At 39.0% G+C, this 25,703-nt stretch overlaps 1 protein-coding gene across 1 annotated transcript in view; it reads left to right on the top strand.

Annotated features, from left to right (window-relative positions):
• LOC308224392 (vitellogenin-1-like) overlaps positions 1-25,703 on the top strand; it is a gene marked incomplete at both ends in the record, with an annotated part of 43,947 nt that overhangs the window by 12,081 nt on the left and 6,163 nt on the right. The window contains 19 exons of the mRNA XM_080624272.1: positions 738-956; positions 3,040-3,257; positions 3,343-3,440; positions 6,836-6,960; positions 7,047-7,148; positions 7,235-7,354; positions 9,634-9,823; positions 9,917-10,010; positions 10,112-10,297; positions 15,324-15,468; positions 17,058-17,271; positions 18,117-18,286; positions 18,921-19,799; positions 19,883-19,939; positions 20,730-20,918; positions 22,008-22,214; positions 22,851-22,993; positions 23,534-23,672; positions 24,860-24,995. Coding sequence (XP_080480398.1) covers positions 738-956; positions 3,040-3,257; positions 3,343-3,440; positions 6,836-6,960; positions 7,047-7,148; positions 7,235-7,354; positions 9,634-9,823; positions 9,917-10,010; positions 10,112-10,297; positions 15,324-15,468; positions 17,058-17,271; positions 18,117-18,286; positions 18,921-19,799; positions 19,883-19,939; positions 20,730-20,918; positions 22,008-22,214; positions 22,851-22,993; positions 23,534-23,672; positions 24,860-24,995 — 3,631 coding nt within the window. The remainder of the gene's footprint in view (positions 1-737; positions 957-3,039; positions 3,258-3,342; positions 3,441-6,835; positions 6,961-7,046; positions 7,149-7,234; positions 7,355-9,633; positions 9,824-9,916; positions 10,011-10,111; positions 10,298-15,323; positions 15,469-17,057; positions 17,272-18,116; positions 18,287-18,920; positions 19,800-19,882; positions 19,940-20,729; positions 20,919-22,007; positions 22,215-22,850; positions 22,994-23,533; positions 23,673-24,859; positions 24,996-25,703) is intronic.

Raw genomic sequence — 25,703 nt, 5'->3', positions numbered from 1 at the left:
ATTTGATTAGTAGTATCAAATAGACTGTTTCTGCACCATCAATGGATCTCAAATGTGATATTTTATGGCATAGGAACTGTATTGAAATTATTTTATAACATCTCAGTTTCTTTTTTTTTTAGAGCCATTAGTTAACATTGAAAACAATTTATTAGGATTTAGTACTTATATTCAGCCTTCACACAACTACTTCTAATCTTGCCACGTCAATATTAGTGTGATCGAGTTGCTTACAACAAAGGCTGAGAAATGACCTGATTATCTTGTTGCCAGCTATTAATCCATACTAAAATGTGGCTGTCATAGCTGAAGTTTAGAGCATCTCCACTAGACATATCTTCAGGAATCTTGTTTAAGGGTCTGAAGAATTTAGCTGTAGCTACATTTTGCATCTGTCTTCAGCCAAGAGATATTCAAACAGCATTCTTGCAGGGTTCCCAATTCACCCCAAAAGGCAGTGGGAACTAGCTCCTAGCCATCATTTTTTCTTTTAAAGCTCTTACTTGATAACTTTAAGGCATAGTGATGAAGAAACTGTTCTTTGCAGCGTTCTTGGCTATGCTTGTTCTATGAATAAAATGTCCTATTCATGAGGACAAAAAGAATTTGAAAATATTTAAAGTAAGTGAATCGAACAAACTGAAATTATCAGAGTCAAACCTCAGAATAGGCTGGGGGATGAGATATAGATAAGAGCTGGAATTGAACTCAACAGAAAATCTGTTTTATTTTTTCAGCTACTTCATGGCTTTGCAGGAGAGGCATTGAGCAAGTCTAACACAGAAGAAATTTCCCTGGCTTTGAAAGCCCTTGGGAATGTAGGACATCCAGCCAGCATCAAGCACATCAAGAAATTTTTGCCAGGATACGCAGCTGGTGCCTCAGATTTGCCACTCAAGGTCCATGCAACTGCTGTGATGGCCCTGAAAAACATAGGCATGAAAGATCCAAAAATGGTAAGGAAACAAAGCTGCCTCCTTTGCACCTATGACAAGCAAACACAAGGTTGATAATCAATAATGGGTGATGAGCAGATTTTTTTCTTTTTTTTTTTCATTTTTTCCAGTATACCTCTAATATGTTGTTGTGGGTTTTTTTAAGTACTTAGTCATTCCTTAGTTGGTATGTTTTATTCCTGTTGACATTAATCTCTAGTATTTCAGACTGCAACAAAAATTCCATTAAAATGATACATTCATTACCCTATTATTGAAGACAAATCAGTATTTCCATTGCAAACATTTATTTTCCAAGGACATTAGACAGAAAGCTAAATTATTGACCAAAATGTGTTTAGTGCTACTTCAACTTTGGTATGTGAAAGAACCACAAAACAAGGTTTTCAGAGAATTGATATTTAATACTGTCACATCTAATCGTAATTCAAGACCAGATCTTACTGTAAATAGATACTAGAGGTTTGCATCCTAATTACAAATTTACAGACATTGTGTGGGTTTAAGTCATAAGCAGAACATTTACTAAATGTGACTTTTGTCCCTGAATGGGATAATGATTAGATATCACATACAATGGTTACACACGCATATTCTCACCCACCACAGACATCACTTTACAATCGTTTTCAGTTTAAAATAAACTGCTTCAAAAAAGAAACCTTGCATTTTCAAGATATTTTTTTTCTGATATTGATTTTTTTTTGTTTTACATAATTCTATTCTTAATGTAAAAAGTAAAAGAAAAGCTTTCATTAACTATTCTGCTACTAATCTGTATCAGTTTTTCCATTATACTCAGTTTTTGTATATGACTCCCAGTTTGAGTGCACATATTGATCCACAGACAATAGTATGCCAGGGTATGCTTTTAAGCTAAAGAATAAAGAAACAATTTACCAGAGTGCAGTAGCTAGACAGAGAAAAGTGAGAGAGGAGAGAATAACAAACGTAGGAGTTACGGTATTTGCCAGGGAAGAAAAAAAGCCAGTTTGGTGTTTGAAAATGATGCTGTGTCTCTGATTGCCCTTTGGCCTGGCTTTCCATATGTGACCCAGACCACTGTTCAGTCCATTTTCTATGCGTTTTCTTTGGAGAAAATTGATCTGGAGCAAGTTAATGACTGTGGCTGGATTTTTCATTGTTCAAAAACTAGCTTAATGTCTGGTTTGCAGCTGGTACACACCCTTATTTGCTTTAAACAGACTTAATACACAGTCTCCCTTTTCTATTTGCTTAACGATTAATTTGAAATGGTAGTAACATTTAGAAAGAGGCTACTGCATCCTTGTTACCACTTTTACCTTTGTATTCGATAATCAACATATTTAAATCAATAAAACAAAGTGCTTCCAAAATTTGTTGGAGTTTCCTGGATCAGACTTTCATCAGAGATCAGGGTGTGCACTGTCCTAGTCAGGACAGGACTTTGCAGATGGACTACCAGCACAGCGTTACACCATCCGCATCCATTTTGAAGCTGGGGTTAAAGGCTTCAGCGCAACTCATGGAAACTGCAAAGGTTCCAGTACAAAATTAGTCTTGATACTGAGCATTGCTGAGGTCAAATATATTGGTCACAAGTAGTACTGTGGAAATTACATTTGTTGCATAAACTTTCAGTTTTAAGCTTCCTAATTGGCATAGAGATTTCTGGTAATAAACAGGATTTTCATAATTTCATTTTTATTCCATTATTTAACAGAACGGGCCCCAGGAGATCAAATTATTAGAAATAAGGCATACCTTTATGGGTAGGGATAAGTGATCACTGAAACCATTTCTCAGGTGTGTAATGGATCCATGAAATCTTTTACCTGGAGTGGTTATGCTCCAGATACATTTTGCTATAGCTGAAAAAGAGATAATGAACTTGATGTAGAAGTTATCCAGCAAAGTTCTTTGGCTTTGATTGTGTAGGAAGTCAGACTACATTACCATAATGACTCTTCCAGCCCTCAGACTGTGAAACCAGGAACAGTATTGCCATAATAATTAAATACTACAAATTTTACTGGTGATGAATGGTTATTAGCAAAATGTTCAAACACACTGTAAATTTGAGTGCATCTATTATTTTCAGGTCCAGGCTATTACCCTTGAGATTTTCCTGAATCAAAAACTTCATCCTCGGGTCCGAATGTTAGCTGCAGTGGTTTTGCTTGAAACCAAGCCAGGTCTTCCAATACTGATGACATTAGCTGATGCTGTCCTGAAGGAACCTAGCATGCAAGTGGCAAGTTTCATCTACTCTCACGTGAGGGCCCTGGGTAGGAGTACAGCTCCAGATCTTCAAGCAATGTAAGGAAAATGTGGATCCCTTCCTTAGAGGAAAAACTTGTTGCAAACTAACTGAAGTGTTAATATGCTCACTGAATTTTTCCAGGGCTTCTGCCTGCAGAGTGGCCATCAGAGCATTAAGTGCCAAATTTGACAGATCTGGATATCAGTTCAGCAAGGTTTTCCGTTTCAGTGTGTTTAAAGGTAAGATTCAGAAGATTTTGTAGAGATATATATGCAGTTCAATGAAAAAAAAAATTGTACAGTATGAGAACCCAATTCTCCTAGCCAGCTGTTTAGCTGCATGTTGTTCCTCCATATTCTCTCATGTTCCGTGAAAAAAAAAAATAAATAAATAACAATCTCAGGCTCTCTATTTGGAGAGTGTTTATGTCCCCATGTGTTTTGCATTGTACACTGCCAGCATGAAATTACCGGAGGACTTGTGGGGCTCTAACCTTCCATTTTCATTAGCCAGAGAGGCACATGCTCCTGTATCTAATGCCATAATCTCAGCGGTGCTTAGCAATTTCATACTATTGTTCAGCACCAAACAAACAGAAGGGACCTAAATTACTGCTGAAGTGGATTAATTTCTAGCAGTGCTGAACACCTACAACTCTTACTGAATTCAAATATGATGCTAAATATTCTTCACCCCAACAGTGGTGCCCAGTGAAAAAGAAACTCTGCAGATGTGACAATTCATTGCACCCATGAGCAGTTAACACAGGCTTACTGTCTAAAGATTTTTCTTGCATCTTTCTACCAGGATTCTTTTCTGGAATGAGCAGATCCACATATGGGATCTGGAGGCTGATCTGTTACATCAATGGGAGTTGCACATGAAAATGTAGTCAGGAGGGCCAGATTAGAAGACAGCTCTTGCTAGGCCAAATTGTAGCTATTTCTATTTTTCTCAATAGAGATTTTTCAAGCAACTCCCCTATGTAAATGACCATGACAGCATCAGTGATTTGGCACATGTAGGTGGCAGACTAGGGAGATCGTATCTACAAACACAGTCTCCTTACACATGCTGTTTATCTAAGAGAACCTGGATGTTTTTAGTGTTTTTGTTATTCGCTGGTACATGTAAACACTGTTTTCAAAGTGATCAACAGAAAAAGAGACTCTGAAACACCTGAAATCCACAGTGCTAAATGTACAAGCTCTTTTGCCTTCTTTTTGGAAGGAGGGGAGTTGTTTGAAAGATTTCTGTAGATCTTATTGTTTCCTGCCCGTTTCATCATTTTTACATGACCATTTAAACTGCTCAATAACAAAAATAAATATAATACATACCACAACGATCACAGTAATAAATGGTACATATGCTTGCTGCCTCAAAGGTGGAGACAGCGCACAAATAAATACAATCACTTTTTTACCATTTAAAATGCATTCAGGGAGCAATACATTTTCCAGTAATAGGCAGATGTGTGTTTCTAGCTTTAGGTACTCATTTTCTCATCCTATTTTTGCTTTTAAAATGAGCTATCTGGATTTCACACAGTGAAAAAGAAGGGTGCAGTATGCATGAGGGTAGCTGGCAGAGGGCTATATGAATGGTATCTGTCAGACATGGTCACCACAAATAGTGCTGCCTGCTCTACACACTGCCACTGCAATCTAAGGGATGACACAGCTTCTGCTTAACATGAGAACTGATGGAATCTGACTCTCAACAAGCACAGGCTCATATAATTAAATCTGGGTACTAATGTTCACAGGTACCAAAGACTGCTTTCTTTGATCACTGATTTTTTTTCCCGCTTCCCTAGGACAAGACATTTAGTCAGATACATCCAGGTGCCATCACACTCCCACAGTAAAGTGGTTACAGTACATGATCTGACTGTATCAGTTGCATTTTCCATTGAGCAACATGGTCTGGAGAGAGGTGTCCCTGCCCATGGCAGGAGGGTTGGAACTAGATGATCTTAATATCTTTTCCAAACCTAACCATTGTATGATTCGCATTAGCGCTGCGTGAAAGCCAGAGGTATGGAAAATATCCCTGCTCTCTTCTGATATGCCATGGGAGGTGGCATAAATACTTGGATTTTGATTGTAAGAGCTGTTGTTGAACCATGTATGTTGTAGGTACGTAGTGCCTAGCACTTTGGTTAGCACAGGAGCTTTATACAGCAAAACAGTGGAAGTAATTTAGTGAAATGCCAGTTCATACAGATCTACTAGGCTAAGTGGATTGCTTTTCCAACAAACTATTCCTTAAATGCATGAAAAGTTGGAATCTGTCATGATTAGAAATCAAAATTAGTCCTAGCAATCTGACAAGAAACAACTGAACATGAGGAGTAAACAAGGGTGAAGGATCATCCAGATCCCTATCTGCATGTATGGATTCGGAAGAAAATAAGAAAGTATTAACTCACAAGTGAGATATTATCTGAAACCCAGAGAGTGGCATTAGAGAAGTAATGTGGGTGTGAGTGTTCATAGCATCCTCATTTGTGAACCAAGCAATAATCTTTTATTTAAATTTTGGCTAAATAATTTATGAGAATTTATGCACTGCTTTTCTGGGAAGAGGTCAGAGACTCACTCTCTCTCATAATATTTGAAAATATATTCATAAATAATTTTTGTTTAGGCACTAAAGTTATTGGTCTGGATCTTCCAGGGCTCTGCAATTGTTCTGGCTGCACTGGCTTTCCAAAGCTTATTTCTGGTTGTGGTAGGATTTAATAAGTATTTGGTGCCTATGTCTAAAATGAGAATTGCAGAAAGTTAACATAGGGACTCCTAAAATATTTCCCCATCTTCCAACTAGTGTAGGATGAGAAGAGAGAAGAGGGCTGGAAGAAAGGAAGCATGACAGAGATGCCTACATATCATGCCAGCCTTGTTCCTCTTGAAACCTATGGAAACTTAGAAAAGCCTTTGGATTACTTTAACTCAGAAAACACGACTGTATAGACCTGTGCCAAGATCAGGAAGAATAGGTGACTCTGATCTGCACATAATATCTGTATCTAAGAACATTATAGATGACAAATCTAATGTAGAGAACATAAATAGACTCAAACTATGTTTACTCAAAGTTCACTCAATAGTTAACAATTACTTATCAATTAGTACATTTCGTCTAAGGAGTTACAGAATTTGGAACTAAATGTATTAAATTGCCTCTGAGTCATTTGAGAGACAAATCTACACCTTGCCATCTGTCCTTATAGGACATCTATATCACTTTCCCTAAATGGTTAGCAAAGGATCAATCTGTTTTCATTTCTGATCCCCTTTGTCAAGTTGCCCTAAATGATGTCTCATAAAAGCATTTCACAAGCTGACGTTACAGAATCTGAACGGATGTAAATGACATAGCAGAAGCAATTAGAAAAATAACATAACCACCATGCAATGAGCAGGGGGCTTGTAATTTTACCCTCTAATAGTTCAAAATGCATAATATTCTGTTTATAATTGGTTTATAACATCAGTTTTATAGCTGGGTTTTCTGGCCTTTCTCATATTGTGCTCTATCAGTTGAATTATGCAATTAGTAAATTGATACAATCTGTGTACTGTGGCTTTAAAAACTGTGATGTATCTTACTGCCTATTTCCCTTCAGAGATCCTTATGAGTGGACTGGCAGCTAAATATTTAATATTGAATAATGCAGGCAGCTTAATACCAACGATGGCAATATCCCAGCTGCGGACACATTTCCTAGGCAGAGTTGCTGATCCCTTGGAGGTAATTGGGTCTACCTGCAGTTTGCCCTCTTATCCCTTGTTACGACCATCATCCAGTTAGCATTTACACTTTACTTCTTCCTGCAGGTTGGAATAACAGTTGAAGGACTGCAGGAGATATTTGCTAAAGGTTACTCTCCTGATAGGGACTGGGAGACCGACTATGACTTCAAGGAAATCCTGAAAAAGGTAAATTCTCAAGGAAAAGAAAATCTTTCAGGTATTACTGCCTGAAATGTTATGAATAATCAGGCTTTCTTCCTCTTCTCATGCAGCTCTCTGACTGGAAGGCATTCTCCAGTGACAAACCTTTTGCATCAGGCTACTTGAAGATGTTTGGCCAAGAGCTGTTTTTTGGTGGACTTGATAAAAATGCCATCCAAAATGCACTGCAGGTATAGTTTTGAAAACACCACCACCCATACATCAAATGCTTTAAAACTTTATGCTTTCACAAATTCTGACTCTTTTTTTAATATCACAGTATCAAAGTATGCTAGAGATTGGAAGGGACCTCAAAAGATCATCTAGTCTAATCCCCCTGCCGGAGCAGGAACACCTAGATGAGGTTCCACAGGAATGTGTCCAGGCGGGTTTTGAATGTCTCCAGAGAAGGAGACTCCACAACTCCCCTGGGCAGCCTGTTCCAGTGTTCCGTCACCTGCACTGAGAAGAAGTTTCTTCTCAAGTTTAAGTGGAACCTCTTGTGTTCCAGTTTGTACCCATTACCCCTTGTCCTATCATTGTTTACCACTGAGAAGAGCCTGGGTCCATCCTCGTGACACTCCCCCTTTATATATTTATATACACTAATAAGGTCACCCCTCAGTCTCCTCTTCTCCAAACTATAGAGACCCAGCTCCCTCAGCCTTTCCTCATAAGGGAGATGCTCCACTCCCTTAATCATCTTAGTTGCCCTGCGCTGGACTCTCTCCAGCAGGTCCCTGTCCTTCTTGAACTGAGGGGCCCAGAACTGGACACAATATTCCAGATGCGGTCTCACCAGGGCAGAGTAGAGGGGAAGGAGGACCTCTCTCGACCTACTGACCACCCCCCTTCTAATACACCCCAGGATGCCATTGGCCTTCTTGGCCACAAGGGCACAGTGCTGGCTCATGGTCATCCTGCCATCCACTAGGACCCCGAGGTCCCTCTGCCCTACACTGCTCTCTAACAGGTCGTTCCCCAACCTATACTGGAACCTGGGGTTGTTCCTGCCCAGATGCAGGACTCTACACTTTCCCTTGTTATATTTCATCAAGTTTCTCCCTGCCCAACTCTCCAGCCTGTCCAGGTCTCGCTGGATGGCAGCACAGCCTTCTGGCGTGTCAGCCACTCCTCCCAGCTTAGTGTCATCAGCAAACTTGCTGATAGTACACTCAATTCCCTCATCTAAATCGTTGATGAATATATTAAATAATACTGGTCCCAGTACTGACCCTTGAGGCACTCCACTAGATACAGGCCTCCAACTAGACTACACCCCATAGACTACAACTCTCTGGCTTCTGTCCTTCAGCCAGTTTGCAGTCCACCTCACTACCTGATCATCCAGACCACACTTCCTCAGTTTAGCTATGAGGATGCTGTGGGAGACTGTGTCAAATGCTTTGCTGAAGTCAAGGTAGACCACATCCACCGCTCTGCCATCATCCATCCACAATGTTATTTCCTCATAAAAGGCTATGAGGTTGGTCAAGCACGAGTTCCCCTTGGTAAAGCCATGTTGACTGCCCCTCATAACCCTCTTATCCTTGATATGCCTTAAGATGGCATCAAGGATAAGGTGTTCCATCACTTTCCCAGGGATGGAGGTGAGGCTGACCAGTCTATAGTTACCCAGGTCCTCCTTCTTGCCCTTTTTGAAGACTGGAGTGACATTTGCTTTCCTCCAGTCCTCAGGCACCTCTCCCGTTTCCCAAGACTTGGTAAAGATGATGGAGACTGGTCTAGCAATGACTTCCGCCAGTTCCCTCAGCACCCGCGGGTGCATCCCATCTGGACCCATGGATTTATGGATGTCCAGGTTGCTCAACTGGTCTCTGACCCATTCCTCATCGACTAAGGCAAACTGCTCCGTTGACCTGACTTCATCTGAGGTCTCAGGGGTACACGGCTCTTCAGGACTGCCTCCAGCAGAGTAGACAGAGACAAAGAAAGCATTCAGTAACTCTGCCATCTCTGTATCTTCTGTCACCAGGGCCCCCATCCCGTTCACCAGTGAGCCAACCTTGCCTCTGGTGTTAGTTTTATCAGCCATGTATTTGAAAAAGCTCTTTCTGCTGTCTTTGGCCCCTCTTGCCAGATTTAATTCTAAGGAGGCCTTAGCCATCCTAGCTGCCTTCCTACATCCTCTAGCAGCAGCCTTATATTCCTCCCAAGTGGCCAGCCCCTCCTTCCATGACCTGTAAACTCTCCTCTTCCACTTGAGCATACCCAGCAGTTCCCTATTTAGCCACACAGGTCTCCTGGCCCTCTTCCTTGACTTCCTACGTGTCGGGATGCTCTGATCTTGAGCTTGGAAAATATATTTCAAGAGGGTGTTTTGTCTTCAGTATTAATAAGGTCAAGCTATAATCATTGCTAGCAGTCTTTCCTCTGAGGCATATTTAATGACATGCATCATGATATTCAAGTTCTGCTTATTTACGCAATTTGAACTCTGTAATTGCAGGCATGGTATGGACCTGAAGAAAAAATCCCTTCAATAAGGAAAATAATCAGTAGCCTTCAAAGTGGTGTAGCAAGGCAGTGGACCAAGGCTTTACTGTCCTCTGAGATCCGTCGTATTGTGCCCACCTGCACTGGGTTTCCAACAGAGACAAGCTTCTATTACTCTTCCATCACAAAAGTAGCAGGGAATGGTAATGGATTTCAAGACCTGAGCAATACAAACATTCTTGTCAGGATTGGAGGGGCTTTTTAACCCTTTTTTTTTTTTCCCCTCTCTATAACAGTTCAAGCACAGGTTACACCTTATCCAAAATCTGATTTCAGATTGACTGAATTACTAAATGCCAACATTAGGCTGCGATGCAAAACGAGTCTAAGGTAAATATTTAGTATAAAATAAAAGAATGTTTCCAAGTGACAAAGGCCATAAAAATTCACGGCTGTCTAAACGTAATCTTACCCATATTCTACCTTTTCAGCATGGCCAAGAAGATGACCTTTGTGATGGGGATCAACACACACATAGTACAGGCAGGGCTGGAAGCACACACCAAAATAAATGCTCATGTACCTGTGAATGTTGTTGTCACTGTCCAGATGAAAGAAAAAAATATCAAAATTGAAATTCCACCATGTAAAGATGAGACTAACATAATTACTCTAAGGTAAGACATAGCACTTATTATCTTTCTTTATAGCAATGCAGAGTCTACAAATAGAACAGTTGTTTGTCTTTGAATGACAGCTTGGGTAACTGGCAATGATCATTGCAGTTTATTTGTTTTAAATGAAATGACATGTACCGAAGCTTTCCTTGAAAATATGCATTACTTCCTGTGGCTGTCATCTGAGAATCCTCTTTAGGACCATTTCTCAGTTATTGAGACCCGTAAGCTATTTGAAATACAAATGGCATAACATTTCTAATTCAGTGCATATATTTGGACTGGAGAAATTAAGTAAGATATAAGCCAGCTGAATACTATCATTTATAACAGATAACCCACATATATTTGCATTTGATGCCTTGAAGCAGAGAGGATTTTGTGTTTCTTGTGTTTTTACCTTGTTTCCCTGTGGCTGCCATTTGGTTTTCTTACCTGTTAGGTCTACTTGATTCATTATCAGTGCATGCAATTACAATACACTCTGGAAAACTGTTGTAGCCAGATGCCAAACAAATGAAAACAGATGGAAATACAAGCACAAAGAGAGGGAGGAAACAGAAAGAGTCTGTCCAAGGAATCAAAGCAGTAGACCAAAGAAAACCTTCATACATACACATGAAAAAATACTGAGAAAGACAAGCCGAAAATTCATCACAAAGGAAAAAGCATCACTGACAATAGAAATCAGCTATTATACAATTCGCTGAAATGTTAACAAGTTTCTGCTTTAGAAATACAGCCGTAACAAAAGAGCTCAGTTGCTTGATCCAGCTGCAATTAGCATTCACTGCTGCTGGCTCAGAGAAGCTCTGCAGGTCCCCCAGTTTAGCCACCAGTTAGGCTAATCATTATTCTCCCTTGCCCTTTAACGGTCACAGACCATCCTAAGTAGACACTTACCACTCCATACTCCTCCCTAAGATGATTCTTCTACTCCAACAAATGTGATTGTAATCAGGTTCTCTGTGCAAACTGGGGAAGGTTTGGGCAGTTCATAGAGCTAAAATTAGCTGTGTGTTTTCTTTTGTTCTGTTTCTTGTGAAGATCAGGACACTCTGCTCCGAAGGTCATCAGGACAGCAGGCCCATGCTCTCACTAGCCCTCAGTGTTGGAGAGGGTAAAGTGGATATTAATGTGCTCAATAAGGCTGCTGAACTGAGAATTTTGAACACTGATATGGAGTTCAGAGCCCCAAGCAGAGCTACAGGTATTAGCAGAAGGATCCTCCCTGAAAAGCAAAATAAAAATATTTTCCTCCTTTGACTTAAGGGGAAATCAAATCAGACACAAAAAGGGTTAAATGCATTGCCAGAAAGCATAAAGCAAGTCAGTGTCATACATGAGGGATTACAGCAGAGAAGTCCATGAGTTCCAGTCCAAGCACTGTTTTAGACCCTGCAGCATTATCATTTATAAAGTGAAGTAGTCACTAGGAAATAGCTCTATAATGCTAAGTATATGAGAAAACTAATATTCACTAGCTAACTTTTAGTGCCATCAAATTTTCTCCAAAAAGCATTCCTGTTCACTGTTACAAAACAAATGGTCAGTGGAAACCACACAGAGCAATGAAAAAGCAATGAGTACAAGTGAAGGTAAAGCAATAACTAGCAAATATAACATTGAACCACATCACTGGGGAGGTCAAAGACCAAGAAACATAAAATCTTACAGGTATGAAGAGAAACAAGCAGGCATGATGGAGAGAGAAAGCATACATGTGTACTCTATACAAAGCGAGTCAGTTTTACATGGACTTTCTCTTCCTTTCGCATAGATCCTCTAAAGAATAAAGGGCCCGTTGAATTCAATATTTTAGAGATATTCTGACAACTTCCCTTGTTATCTTTAAATATCCAATTTAGAGAAATGTTTCTAGGAAGCTATTGCTCTTTCATTTGTTTGTGAGCTCTCTTAAAAATATCTTAGCATTGGGTACTTTGTCTTGGTGGTCAGTGGGTTACATTCTCTACTACTATGTCATTAGAGGTAGTCAGGATGTGATTTTATTTTTCCCTTCATCTCTTACATCCAGACACAGGAAGCAAACAGTCTTCAATAACATTAAGGTTGGTTATATCCTACACACCGTTCAGGTTATAACCTGTCACAGCTGTGGGATTTATATAAATTTTCAGGAGCTGAAGAGAAACTCAGGTGAGCTATCACAGACTCTAAAGAAAAAAATAATGAAAACTTTGGTGATAGAGAGATTACATTCCCAAGATAAATCAGCACATTACAAACTCAACTTTCTTTATAGAAAAATCAGAGCAAAATAGTTAATCATACCATGGAGAGAATATATAACATGTGTTTCAATTCAATCCTATCAAAGTTAAATTTAATTAAAAATAATGGTTATTTTTAAGGCTCTTTTAACATAATTATTTAGTATACTGCAGATGGCTACTTAAACATACTTTTCAAAAAAAATTACAAGAAGAAGTAAAAATCGAATAAATTTCAAGGAAAATTAGAGCCCTGTGATTAAAGTATAAATATGCAGAGCTGCCAGAAAATGCACTTTGCAAATATGTCATATATTCATAATAACACGCTACTGAAGTATATACATAAGCTTGAATACAGCTTGTATCACAGAGCTTTTTTGCTTGTTTTAACTGTAAGATAAGCACAAATTGCTTCACATAGGCATTTTATCAGATGAATTATGAAATTACAGCACTGTGTACAACATGTATACAGCTCATGTAGCTGAAAATGCAGAAGAGCCAGTGAACACAGTGAGCTCACAAGGCAGCGTGGTATGTTTGGAGAGCAAGAAGGGAAATGCCTGGTACTCCAAGTTGCTGCTTTTACAACACCTTTCAACGAAGGTTAGAAGGATGATGCATAGGAAAGGCAGAAATTTTCATTTCACCAGAGCAGAAAGAACGCTAAAGATGTGGTTGAAGGATAGTCCCCTGCTCCTCATTTATCTAGATACGATTTCATGCTATGCTTTAAAACCTGGGAAAATAGTTTTTTGCTGTTTTGTTTTGGTTTTTGTTGTTGTTGTTTTAAACAGACATTGAGCTCTTCTGTCCCCATGTTAAGGATGTATGTAAGGCCATGCTCACTGAAACATCAGTAGGTCCAACACAGCTGAATTGCTTGTCCTTTACCCCTGCAGTGAATTTGGCTTATATTATAGCACAGCTTCTTCTCTCATCCAAAAAATACACTAATACATATTGGAAAATTTCCTTTTTATTTTTTCTCCCTTGTGTGAGATCAGAGAGTACAGATTCTTTCATACCATAGCTTTAGGCCTTCTTTGTGACTGTTTTTCTTGTTAAAGCACCAGAGCTGGCTCTTGTAGCCTATTTTTACTGTGCTGTGTGATTCTGCAGACATTGACATGTGTCACCTGTGATGCAGCTACATTTGTCGGCTTTCTGTGCTCAACAGGGAGGAATCGATCCTCCACTTTCATTAGGTGGCAGAAGTAGACTATTGGCATAAAAAATACTACAAAAATTGGTAAAGAAACCCCATGGCTTTCTGCTTGGATTCCCAGCCTGCAGTTCAGTGGTCATTTGAATTATCGAATGGGATTAAAATAAAAAACATTTTCCTTTTTGTCTCTGTACCCAGATGAGCCACCTGAAATGCAAGTTGATTTGTATTTTCTTTCATCTCCTCAGCTTGTTAGGGAGAATATTTTATTTCAGATTCCATTCTTCAAGGTTCTCCTATCACGCAGCGTGGAGCGTTGCTGTCATGTCCTTATCTAAAAAAAGAAAGAAATGGCAAAGAAAACAAAGCCCACTGGTGACACACATTTTATTGAGGTGTTCCATGAGAAGAGCAATTGTGTGCTTTACACTGCACACAGCACGGTAGGAGCCTTCAAGAGGAAGAGAGGGCTATCAAAAGAATACAAATTCATCTTTCAAATAAGTTAGACTGGAATTGCTTAGTCTACTACCATGTGGACCATATTAAAATAGAGACCATTTTGCAGACTGTCTTTCCATTCACTGTCACAAAGGCCACCTCCATTGGCAGACCACAAAAGCCCCAGGGCAAGTAGATCAACTTCATACTTGAGAAACAGCACGTGGGGAATTTTGAGCTGGATGTTAGCACTGATAAATGGCTAATAAGGTAAAGTTAGCACTTTAATAGCTGAGAGAAATAGGTTTTCATCTCTCAAAAGTGTTCAGCATTCAAGATGTTTCTCTGACCCAAACCAAAACTCAGTTATCACAGCACTATAACAACTTCTATGAAGATTATGGGGCATGGAGCTGGGGGGTCAGGATATTTAGCCGTGAGAGTCTCAGTCTCATGCCGCACCTTATGTCACTCTTCTTGAGTCCTGACTAATACTATTAGAGTCTACAACACCGGAAACAGTGTTCTGAGCGCATTTACGTAAATAGGCTCTTAACCTTTCTACACATCTCTCTGTGATGTCTTGTCAAGACAAGGCCAGTGAATTTAAATCAAGCAGGAGACACTTTCTTTGATAATTTCAGGCTCCTTTCTTTAATTTTGCTTTAACAGAAGTTGCATACGAAGCAGCTTTCTGTAGCCACCAGTCCCCCAAGTTGTTTTTTTGAAGTTACAGCAGTATTTTCCCAAATATAATGTCAAAGAAAATGAGAAATAAGTAAGTTTAGCAGTGAACACACAGAAGATGAGTTTAAAAATTTAAAAGTCCAGAAGATCAAAACAGAAGACTCAAAAAGTTCAATAATCTGCAGCCATGCTTCTAAGTAAGTGGTCCGTTCTTCAAGGTGTTAGGCTTACAGACATCTCATCAACTGCAGTGCTTTTAATCTGTGCATGTGATTCTAAAAGCCTAACTGAGCTATTTGCCTCTGAGATGGGTCTATGCCTTTATTCGCTCCTAGCAGTCCTTGAAAATACAACTGAAAAGATGCTGTAAATATCTGTAAAGCAATTTGCAAGATATGATACTTGTTGCTGAGTACGTGCTACAAGCATTATTCAGGTCTTTTCCTCAGCAGTGCTTTATCAATACAGGTTTCCTCTAATTTTTTTTCTGCAGGTCTGAGACATTTGCTGTTACAAGAAATATTGGGGATTTGGATGCTAGTAAGATGACTCCAGTTCTTCTACCTGAAGCAGTGCCTGACATAATGAAGATGTCCTTTGATTCAGATTCTGCATCTGGCGAGACCGATAACATCAAGGTAAATGATGTAGTGTCTGACTATTCTTTTTTGGGCTTTAAATCAGTGGGGGCCATTTCTTTTCTCCATAGGAAAATGCATAATGCATCTCTGACCAAATAAGTATCTCAAAGTAAGTCAGGTTCAAACTAATAACACAAATAACCCTATAGTAATATTATTTTGAAATCTGGAGTGTAATACATCAGATTTGCCACACTTTTTCAAAAGTAGAAGCATTTTCTTTGTTAATTAATTTTACACTGCCATCTACAGGATAGGCCCACAATCTTTAAAATACTTTGCAACTATTATGCAAGCATCACATTTCCACGGCAGCCACTAAGGTTCCACAAGACACTCCATTGCTCAACTTGTAGAACCAAATTTGATGCTTTAAGTATCCTGATTCAAGGATGAAAGGCAGTTTGTGTGTCAAGTCAAATAACTTCCTGAGCTGCAGTTTTCCATAACAGCCAGTACAGACTTTCTATGATGGGCAGAGTTATGAAGGCATCACCATGATAATTCATTCAGTGAAAGACTGACAGAGGTGAGGAATACACAGTCCTGTTCTGGTTTCATTGCTGTCCCGCAGCTCTGAAGGGTCTTCACATAAAATGAGAGATGAATGGAGGATGAGTACGGCATTTTCCTATGGAGAAGTCAATAGGCAAATGTACTTTCAGTGGCAGCAGTTTCTAATATCCTGGAACAAGTAAAGTTCTGCTTCATGCCTCTGTGCTGCCCTTCTGAAAACTCAGCACTCTGCAGTTATTCTTAAATAAACTGGAATTGAAAAATAGCATTAACTGAAGCATTCCACAGTATCATTAGAATTTCCTTTGGAAAGCAGATAACATTAAAAATCCAGTTTTTAATTTGTTTTTCAGTGAGATTCATACAAGTTTGGAATCTTGTGAAACATGGTAAACTGAGTAAAAATTCAATTCCAAACCTGTATTACATGTGAAATGAAAGCTTATGATTATGGATCTTTAGCTACTTGCTTCATTGCTACTGGAAGTCATAGTTTTCATTTCATGGATTTAATTCCAGTTTTAATTAATTATAATTTTTCTGCAAGCATTACTTAGCACATGTATAATTCCATAGTTTTGAGCAGAAATTTCTAACATTTGTTATGCTTTGACCATCTAGTTAATGTAGTCTCATATTCGTGTCAGACCTCAACTGAAACAGGACTTTCATGCACACAGATGAAGATTCTGTTGTTTGACCCAAACAAAAATCAAAGGAAAGAACTCCAGTCAGTCCAGAGCACACTCAGATTCATCAATAACCTGTTAACACTGTCTAATACTTCAGGAAAACAAAATTAAATATTTGGAATTAATATGTGATATAATTTTCCATTCTTACAACCTGAAGCTCTTTTCACACTAGATTGTCTGATCAAGCCATTCAACTAATAATTTTGTCCAGTTGAAAACCAAGTTATCCTATGTCACAGCATTGCTATCTCAAATAAACTGATTAATTCCTCCTGAAGAACATAAGTAACTATTACCAAAACAGCATGACTCATAACACTCAAATATTCCTCTTACTGTTGTCCAGTTTAACTTGACATCCATATTATCTAATAGGACAGGCAGTCTGCAGAAGATGCTTCACTGGGAATTTCCTTTGGACACTCTTCTTCCCGAAAAGAGCCATTTGTTCAGTCCATGTGCTCCAATGCAAGTACATTTGGGGTTCGAGTGTGCATTGAAAGGAAAAGCATACATGCAGCGTTTATAAAAAATGTGCCTCTTTATTACCTAGTTGGAGAGCATGCCCTTAGAATGAGCTTCAAGCCAGGTAAATACAACCACAATGTGTGTGTGAGTAAGGGTGTGTATATACACATATATATTTGTAGATCTTTTGTATCTTGTACCACTAAAACTACCATTAGACCTACCACCCCTGCTGGTATTGGCAACAGAGTATGCTTGTAGCAGGAATCCATTTCTCCCCGACTCATCTGAACAGCGATTCCCCACCTCTCCTAGCAATGCCACTCAGAATGGCCGTCATCAGGCAGAGCTGATCTGTGCCTGCAGAGCGTGTCTGATGCGTCCTGAATGATTGTATTTGGGATTCAGGCACAGAGCAATTGGACATGGGCAACAGATCTGATGCAGTGTCCTGTAGCTACACTCTAAAAAACAGACTCTTAAAGGGAATTATGGATTAACCCTGCCAGGATCTGGTCCTTAATGTCTTAATCCATGACCATAAGAAGTGAAAGCACAGCAGGCCACCAAATCTAGATTTCCTAAGTATCAAAATGAATGGCCTAACCATTGGGCCATTCTTTACTAGTCAAGAGTTGAGCCTCAGTTCCTCCATGATGCCTAATTCACTATCCCATACTACATTGTGTAGTTAAGCACTTGACTTAAGTCTGCTGACCATCCTGTTTATTGACTTGAAAAGAATCTAGTATCATGCTTATATTTAAAAATTTGGTTACTGACAGTATGTGCTTTAGCTGTTGCAGGCATTTTGTAACAAAGTTTCTGAATACCAAAAATAATCAGTGACCATATACTTTTTCATCTGGGGAAGAATGGCTGAAAAAAATATTTATGACAAAAATGGCTTATGCCATCATTCAATTGCTGATAGTAACAGTAACTCTAATTGCTGTGTAATTTTAGTTTATGCAGAGGCACCTATTGAAAAACTACAAGTCACCATCCAAGCAGGAGACCAAGCTCCTACAAAAATGGTACGTTTAGTAACATTTGAAGATCCAGAGGAGCAAGTACCTTCCAGAAAAGAAACACTTAAAAGAGTGAAGAAAATCCTTGATGATACTAATGACCAGGTACTACCATAAAAATCCACTTCTAGATTTGTCGGAGACATTATACAAAACTTAGTTATTTGTATTTCTTTAACTAAGTATCTTCCTTTGCTTAGATAGTATAAAAAAGTTGGAAAATAAAGACAGGGTTTTGGAGTACACAGTCTTTCTGCAGGTCTTTTGCTTGCATTCATCTCTTTTGCATGTGAAGGACGTTAGAAAGACCAGGCTGGTTTTCTAGGCGTTTCTGAAAATCTCTTCTAAGACACAAAATAGTTATGTGCCCAAAAAGGTAATCTGTTCCTTCCAGCACTGTAACTGTAGCAAAAAGGAATTGCGTCTACCTAGACAACTTGCCCTGAGGTATAACAGCTACGGTAATGTCATTACATGTTCCATGTAACCGTATGATCAACAATTTCTACACATGTTGCATATCATGAAAGTGTTTGATGTATTCTTCTACTTCTGTGTAGTGTTAACATGTTATTATAAATTTGCCTGCTTGTGGTGTATTGCAAGAATGCTATCAGACATACATCTTGCCTCCTAAGGCAGCAGAGAGATCTGTAGCTCTCTGTACCTGATTTTACTTACAGTTTTCTGGAGGAGCACAGAAAAATAATTTTGTTTTTCATATGGTACGATTGACCAGGGGATAAGAAAAGCCAGAAGCTCATCATCCAGTGCCAGCAGCACCAGTGGAAGTGCCGAAAGTGCAGCAAGTAGCCCCTTCAGCAGCGACTCTGACAACAGAGCATCACAGCGAGGCACCCAGATAAATCTGAAAAGAAGAGAGTCCAAAGCCAAAGAAAAGAAGTTCTACCCTTTTGGGGACAGTGGTGGCAGCAGCAGCAGTAGCAGCAGCAGCAAAAGCAGTAGTAGCAGTAGTAGCAGCAAAAGTAGTAGCAGTAGTAGCAGCAAAAGTAGTAGCAGTAGTAGCAGCAAAAGTAGCGGCAGTAGTGGCAGTAGTAGCAGCAAAAGCAGTAGTAGTAGCAGCAGCAGTAAAAGTAGCAGTAGTAGCAGCAGAAGCAGCAGTAGTAGCAGCAGCAGCAAAATCAGTAGTAGTAAAAGCAGCAGTAGCAGCAAAAGCAGCAGCAGTAGTAGCAGCAGCAAGAGCAGCAGCAGCAGTAGCAGCAGCAGCAGCAAGAGCAGCAGTAGTAGCAGCAAAAGCCCGAGTAGCAGTAGCAAGGGGAGCAGCAGCAGCAGAAGCAGTAGTAGCAGCAGCAAAAGCAGCAGCAGTAGCAGCAGCAAAAGCAGCAGCAGTAGCAAAGCATCTGGTATAAAGCTGAAGGCTAAGAAGAAGTCCAAGACCACACCATTTCCACTTGTCAGCACTCCCGAAGAAGAGAGAAGTGTCCGTGAACAGAAGCGTAAAACACGGGGAAGCAGCAGAAGCACGAGCAGTGGCATCAGCAGCAGCAGTGACAGCACTGGTGCTTTCCATCGCCATAGCAAATACGACAGACAAGCTGAGATGAAACATGTCAAGTCCCAGTTTAACAGTCACAGTAATGATGTTTCTACAGAATGGGTAAAATTTTCTAATGCTTTGACTTCTGCTGGGAGGTGATACTTACTGAGCTGTAGGTAATAGCATCTTTTGGAATTTTGCAGGAATACCACCTTCCGAAAGTATACCAGCTCCGCTTCAGGGCTGCTAAAGTCCATTGGGTAAGTTCCTAATTCAAGTGTACATTCCCATGATGGCTACAGTTGATGTGATCAAGCATATTACTGAAGGACTTTGTTTCATTTCAATTGAGAGTTCCATGTTGTCCACTAAAACATTGACAATAGCCAAAATAAGCAGATTTATTACTAAAATACTATTATACTATATCCTTCTGTTGTTGCAGCACTTGCAATCCTCAAATTTGGGTCTGGAGACCTTTGGGCTAGATGCTGTACAATGCAGTCAAAATTAAAGTTAACAAAGACCAGGGGGGAATTATAAAACAGCAGGATCTTCCGATGGGAATAACCATGTCCAAAGTTTTTAGGCAATCATGGAAAAAAACATCAGGTATGTGGACTGTATCAGAAACAAGATTCAGTATGCATTATGTCACAGAGGTATTTTAAGTGTATTTTAGGATGACAACATCCTGGCTTTTGTAGGTGTTATCCTTAAAGTTATTATGTATCCTGCTTGTGAAACAGGAAGATGATTTAGTGTTTTTCATTAATCTGCGATCTCTTTAATATTTCCAAGGTGTCAGTTTTCATGGGCAATGTGATGTTGCCATTTGCAGTCACTGTCTATGCAGCCTTCCTATCAAGCAGAGATGCAGATGGATCCAAGGCATATTCCCATCCAACGTATTTTGTGTCTGCATATGATAATAAAAATAACACTCTAGATATGTCTGTTACCTACAGAGGGAGGCTAGTAACTCTGATGTTGATGTCTACATTTGTAAAATGAGAGGCCATGTCATAGCTTTTTAACCTTGTTTCTTAGCATCCAGATAGCAAGATATCAAGCAGCTCATCATCATCTTCCTCCAAGTCGGGAAGCAGTCACAGCAACAGCAGCAGCAGCAGCAGCAGCAACCACTATGGAGAAAACACTGGCCACAGCTCAAAGAGGAAGCATGTGAGCAGAGGAGACAGCAGCCACCACAGCCGAAGTTGCAGCCTAGCGCGTGAGGTACTGCTGCTATCTGTTTGGTGCAAACAAGCAGCTGGGCTTTGCTAGGTGCAGAGCAAGAACTTTAGATGTGGTGTCACTTGAACCAGCTGAGGTGGAGCTCAAACGAGCACTTGAACAGCTAACCTTTCTGAGGCTCAGAAAGTACTCTGAAGTCAACTTTGTGAATTCAAAGTCAAAGTCCGTTGAGATATTTTCAACCTATAAAAATATTTTTTTCTAAATTCACTCGGTTTCAGGGTTTTGTTTGATGGTTTCTTGGGTATATTTTCCTTAATTTTTAAAGGTGTTTGGGTATGTGAAATCCTGGATTTGGAAATTATGAAACTTGAAGGGAATGAGGTTGTAAGTTAAAGGGGAAATAATTTCCTTATGAAAGCCCAAATGAAAAATAAATTGCATCAAAGTAAAAATGGGGAGGGAAAAATAGGTTTTATTTAAAGATTTTTTTAAACTTAAGTCCACCTAATTTAGATGTAGACCTGAGGTCATGAGTACATGAAGTGCATAACTAAAATCAGACTCTTCATTGTCATTACTGATTGGTAAATGTAAAGTTCCATTAAGCCCAGATCATCTTTATCTTATTACACACTTAGTATTCTATAATTGTACCTAGAAAATATATATATAAAATAATAGAATAAGTAGCTCTGCAAATGCATGTAATGTCTATGGGAGCTCTGGTACTGAAAAGGATTTCAAAATAAACAATTGGCTTAAAGGAGGAGCTACAGTATAGTAAAATATGCTATCAATGTGTGTACTGCTAGGAAGATACCTAGTATGTATTTACACAACTATTTAAAATATTAAAATGAACAAAATCTTACTGTGTTCACAGAGATAGTTTGGAAGAGTCTTGGATCCCTCATCAAAACAGCCATGTCTTTAAAAATTCCTGGTAATGAAATAAAGATTCCAACCAAATTTATACTTAAATATTGGGGTTATAGAAACACATACTTCAAAATAACAGATGAAGGACGAGAGCTGCTTCCTGCTAACAGCACACATAAACTGGGCTGTAGGATCTCCAGTGTATACACAGAAATATTTAAACACAGATGGTTGGGGGTTGTTTTTCAGTGCAACTTCCTGGGAGACATAATTCCACCTGGCATTACGATTGTGGCACAGGCCGTAAGGAGTGACAACAGAAATCAAGGTTATCAAGCTACAGCATATGCTCGTTCTGATGCTGCCAAAGTTGATGTGCAACTAGTTGTGGTTCAGCTGGCTGAAACCAATTGGAAAGCATGTGCTGATGCTGTAATACTGCCTCTGAAAGCACAGGTAAGCACACAAGCAGCTTTGCTCAGAGTGACATCTAAAAGCCCAGAGATTTTTAAGTACAGAGCACCTGATGATTAGGAAAACTAAACAGGAAAAACATACATATTTTGAAATGTTTCACAAAGTTTATGAAATTTCAGAAAATGTTTCTATCTTTCACTATGCTTTTGCATTAAAAATAAAAAAGAAAAAACTCAGCCACTTCAAAATCTGCAAAAAAAAGATACTGACTTTCAGGATACATCAAGAAGTATTGGGGAAGGCTACTAGAAATTACACTGCAGTCTTCTAAAAGTTTCTAAAAGTTTTCTAAAATCAATTTCTTGATTCTGAAATTACCAAGTCTAAGGAAATCTTGAAATTATGAGAAACCCCATGTTTCATGAGCGGCTTTAAGACAGGAATATATACATGTAGTTCTGCACAGCCTAGCAAATTTATTCTACTATGCCACAGATTTGTCCAGATGTAGTCAAAAAATCTCTGTGAGCTTATTTATAGCAAAAGAAAGACTTGGGGACATTAAGGGTCAGCGTAAATTTTCAAGAAAGAACTAAAACTTGCATCTTGAAATGGCCAAGGGTGGTTCTGTGATTCTTTTACGAAATTTGGGTGACTGTTTTCCTGTTTGTAAAGGCCAGACTGAGGTGGGGCAAGGAGTGCCGGGACTACAAGATAGCAGCCACAGCTACCACAGGCAAACTGGCGAGGAAGCCAGCTGTGCAGCTGAAGGTGCAATGGCGAAGTCTTCCCTCATGGATAAAAAAGACAAGCTCGGCGTATGTAATTTGTTCTTTCCTAAGTTATTATTTTGCTTTTCTTACGCTAGTTGGCTTTATAAAAACACTGAAAGAACTGGATGAATTTTTTCAACCCAAACATGTTTGGGGTTTTTTTCTGGATGGAAAAAAGAATTTCAATTCCACAAATGTATTTTTTGAATGTGTTCTAATTTCTCCACATGAAAATCCCAAAATATGTCAAATATTTAAAAGCTTGGCATGGTTAATTTTATTTTCCATATTAAATTATTTGATATTCCAGTTCAAAACATCTTTTTGTTTTGAAATGTTCTCTATTCAATCTCAAAAAATAACCGGTTAAAATGAGCAGAATCAAGACAATGTGCTTCCTCCAGGTAAAAAAAAAAAAAAAAAAAAAAGAAAAAAAAAACATTTAATTTGACCCAAAGTATTTTTTCTTTGACTTTTCAGTTTATCCATTGTTTCCCTGATTTTTCAGAGCTGCAGGTAGTCCTCATTCTCCCATATCTGCATTTCCTCAAGTACCTGAGTTTGTCACGTCTTGTTTATCTCTAGATTCATGAAATACATTCCTGGTGCAGCACTCGTGTTGGGCTTCTCAGAAGCACATCAGAGAAATCCATCTCGTGAAGTTATAGTAAGGGCGGCTGCAACATCTCCACGCACAATTGATGCAGTAATTAAAGCTCCTGGGGTACATGTCAATTTTTATTTTCCTTTTCCCTACCTTGAATGGATTTTCGACTAATAATATTTCAACATTTAATGCAAAGAAAAAAACCCAAAATATTCCCATTTAGACAAGCTTCTATATGCCTAACTACATTACATGGGTTCGAAATATATATAAGAGTACCTCTGATTTTGTGTTGCTTTGGTGCAATGTATCAATAAGTTAAAAATCAGGCTCTATAGTCAAATACCTTGTTTCCATGTTTAGAACAGCACTTAGGCCCAAATCATCGCAAGTATGACTGCACTGCACTCACCCCTTTATTCATTTTACCCAGCATGACTAGTTCTGTGCGATGTGTGAGGGTCCCAGGGCAGATAACAGAGGCCTTGAAAATGGTTTGCACTCTGTCACAATCATATGCAGCATCTATTTGTGTTGGTATTCAAGTCCCACATCTGCAGTAACCATGCTTCATGAAACAGGTCTGAGCAAGTCATGACAGCCACAAATACAACTCTGCCTTAACCAAACTGGAGCAGTTAGTTACACTCTCAGAGCAGCTTGCACAGGCTGGCTCTGCAGAATCCCACTGATTAATTGGTCCTTGTCCACCAAATCCCTCTGCACTACTTTGAAAAATTTTCCCTATGGATCTCTGGCAAATTAGTAACAGCTAGCTATTCACACATAGAGAAATTAGTGTGTCTTTAACCTTCCATGGTGGTTCAATGTTACAGGATCTTTAATATACGATAATGAAGACACAGGCACAGTAGGCATTAATTTGATTGTTTTGGTAAATGTGACTTGTAGCTACAGTGAGGGATCTTACACCAACACTCGCTTGCTTATCATACTAATCTTCAGCCTGTAATAGATGCTGTTCATTTTTCCAGACACATCCATCAACTTATTCAGTTACTTAATTTGATACATTATTTTTTAAGAAGTCACTTCAATATCACTTATATTTCATCTATGTCTGTTACTTTCCAATGTTCTTAACAATTTCTCTAAAAGTGTGACTAGAAGAGAAGACAATGGTTCCTAGTTTGGGTGATTCCTGGAGTGACTAGCACAACTGCAATTGTATAAATGCATCTTCAGGATGTTTTTTTCAAGATAAGAGACTTATTTGTTTGCAGTCATATCTTGAGCAATATGGTTCAATTTATCTTAATGTATTTTTATTTCTGCTTTTTCAGGTAACACTTTACTATCAGGCACTCCGAATGCCATTCACTCTGCCCTTAGGCCCATCTCCAACTTACGAGGCTCGAGATATCACTGCCTGGAATTTATTTCCTGAAATAGCTTCACAAATAGCACAAGAAGATCAATGTAAATATTATTTATATGCTTGTCTCATGAATAAGCAATGTTTGTAGATCCATCTTCTGCCATAACTGAGCCTTGCCTTTCCTTGTAGTGATCTTATAGGGAGGCATAGCATCTCTAGCCCTGCTTTCTCAACTGCTCATTCCTTCACTCAGAAGCAAGTTTGTTGGCAGGTGAATGAAGAGACTCCAAACTGATGTAAATATTCAGAGTTAAGGAATCACTTTTGTCTGCGAGGACTAGGGGTTCTCTTTTTGCCCCTTTTAATAAGCTGCCATCTCTGCATTGAGAGGCATCAGGTTATGGTACAGGACAGATCATGTATTTTCTGCCCTCTTTATTTTTTTCAAAAAGGAGTCATATGAGTCTCTAGCTGGTAGGTGCCTAGCACTTCTGTGGGAACTATGAACTAATTTTTATCATATTTAGTTACGATTTTTAGTTTGTCAAGAATTTGCTATGATTTAGTTCCTGTTACCTTGAATTTTGTGGTTTTGTGAATTTAAGCATGTAATGAAAATCAGTACGAGTATATCTGTATCTGGTCATTATTCTGTAGTACTATCCTGTCTTTACACACTCTGGCAGCACTGAAAGTTTCTGCCAAGGAAATGATGAAGTTTCTTTCCTGTTTGCTGGGTATTTCAATTTCATAGAGCTAGATTTCAATACTTTGCAGCAACACATACACCACTGTCACATCCGCAGTTT

This window comes from Psittacula echo, assembly GCF_963264785.1.
Source record: "Psittacula echo genome assembly, chromosome: 7".
NCBI lineage: Eukaryota > Metazoa > Chordata > Aves > Psittaciformes > Psittacidae > Psittacula > Psittacula echo.
This window is presented reverse-complemented; position numbering and strand designations above follow the sequence as displayed.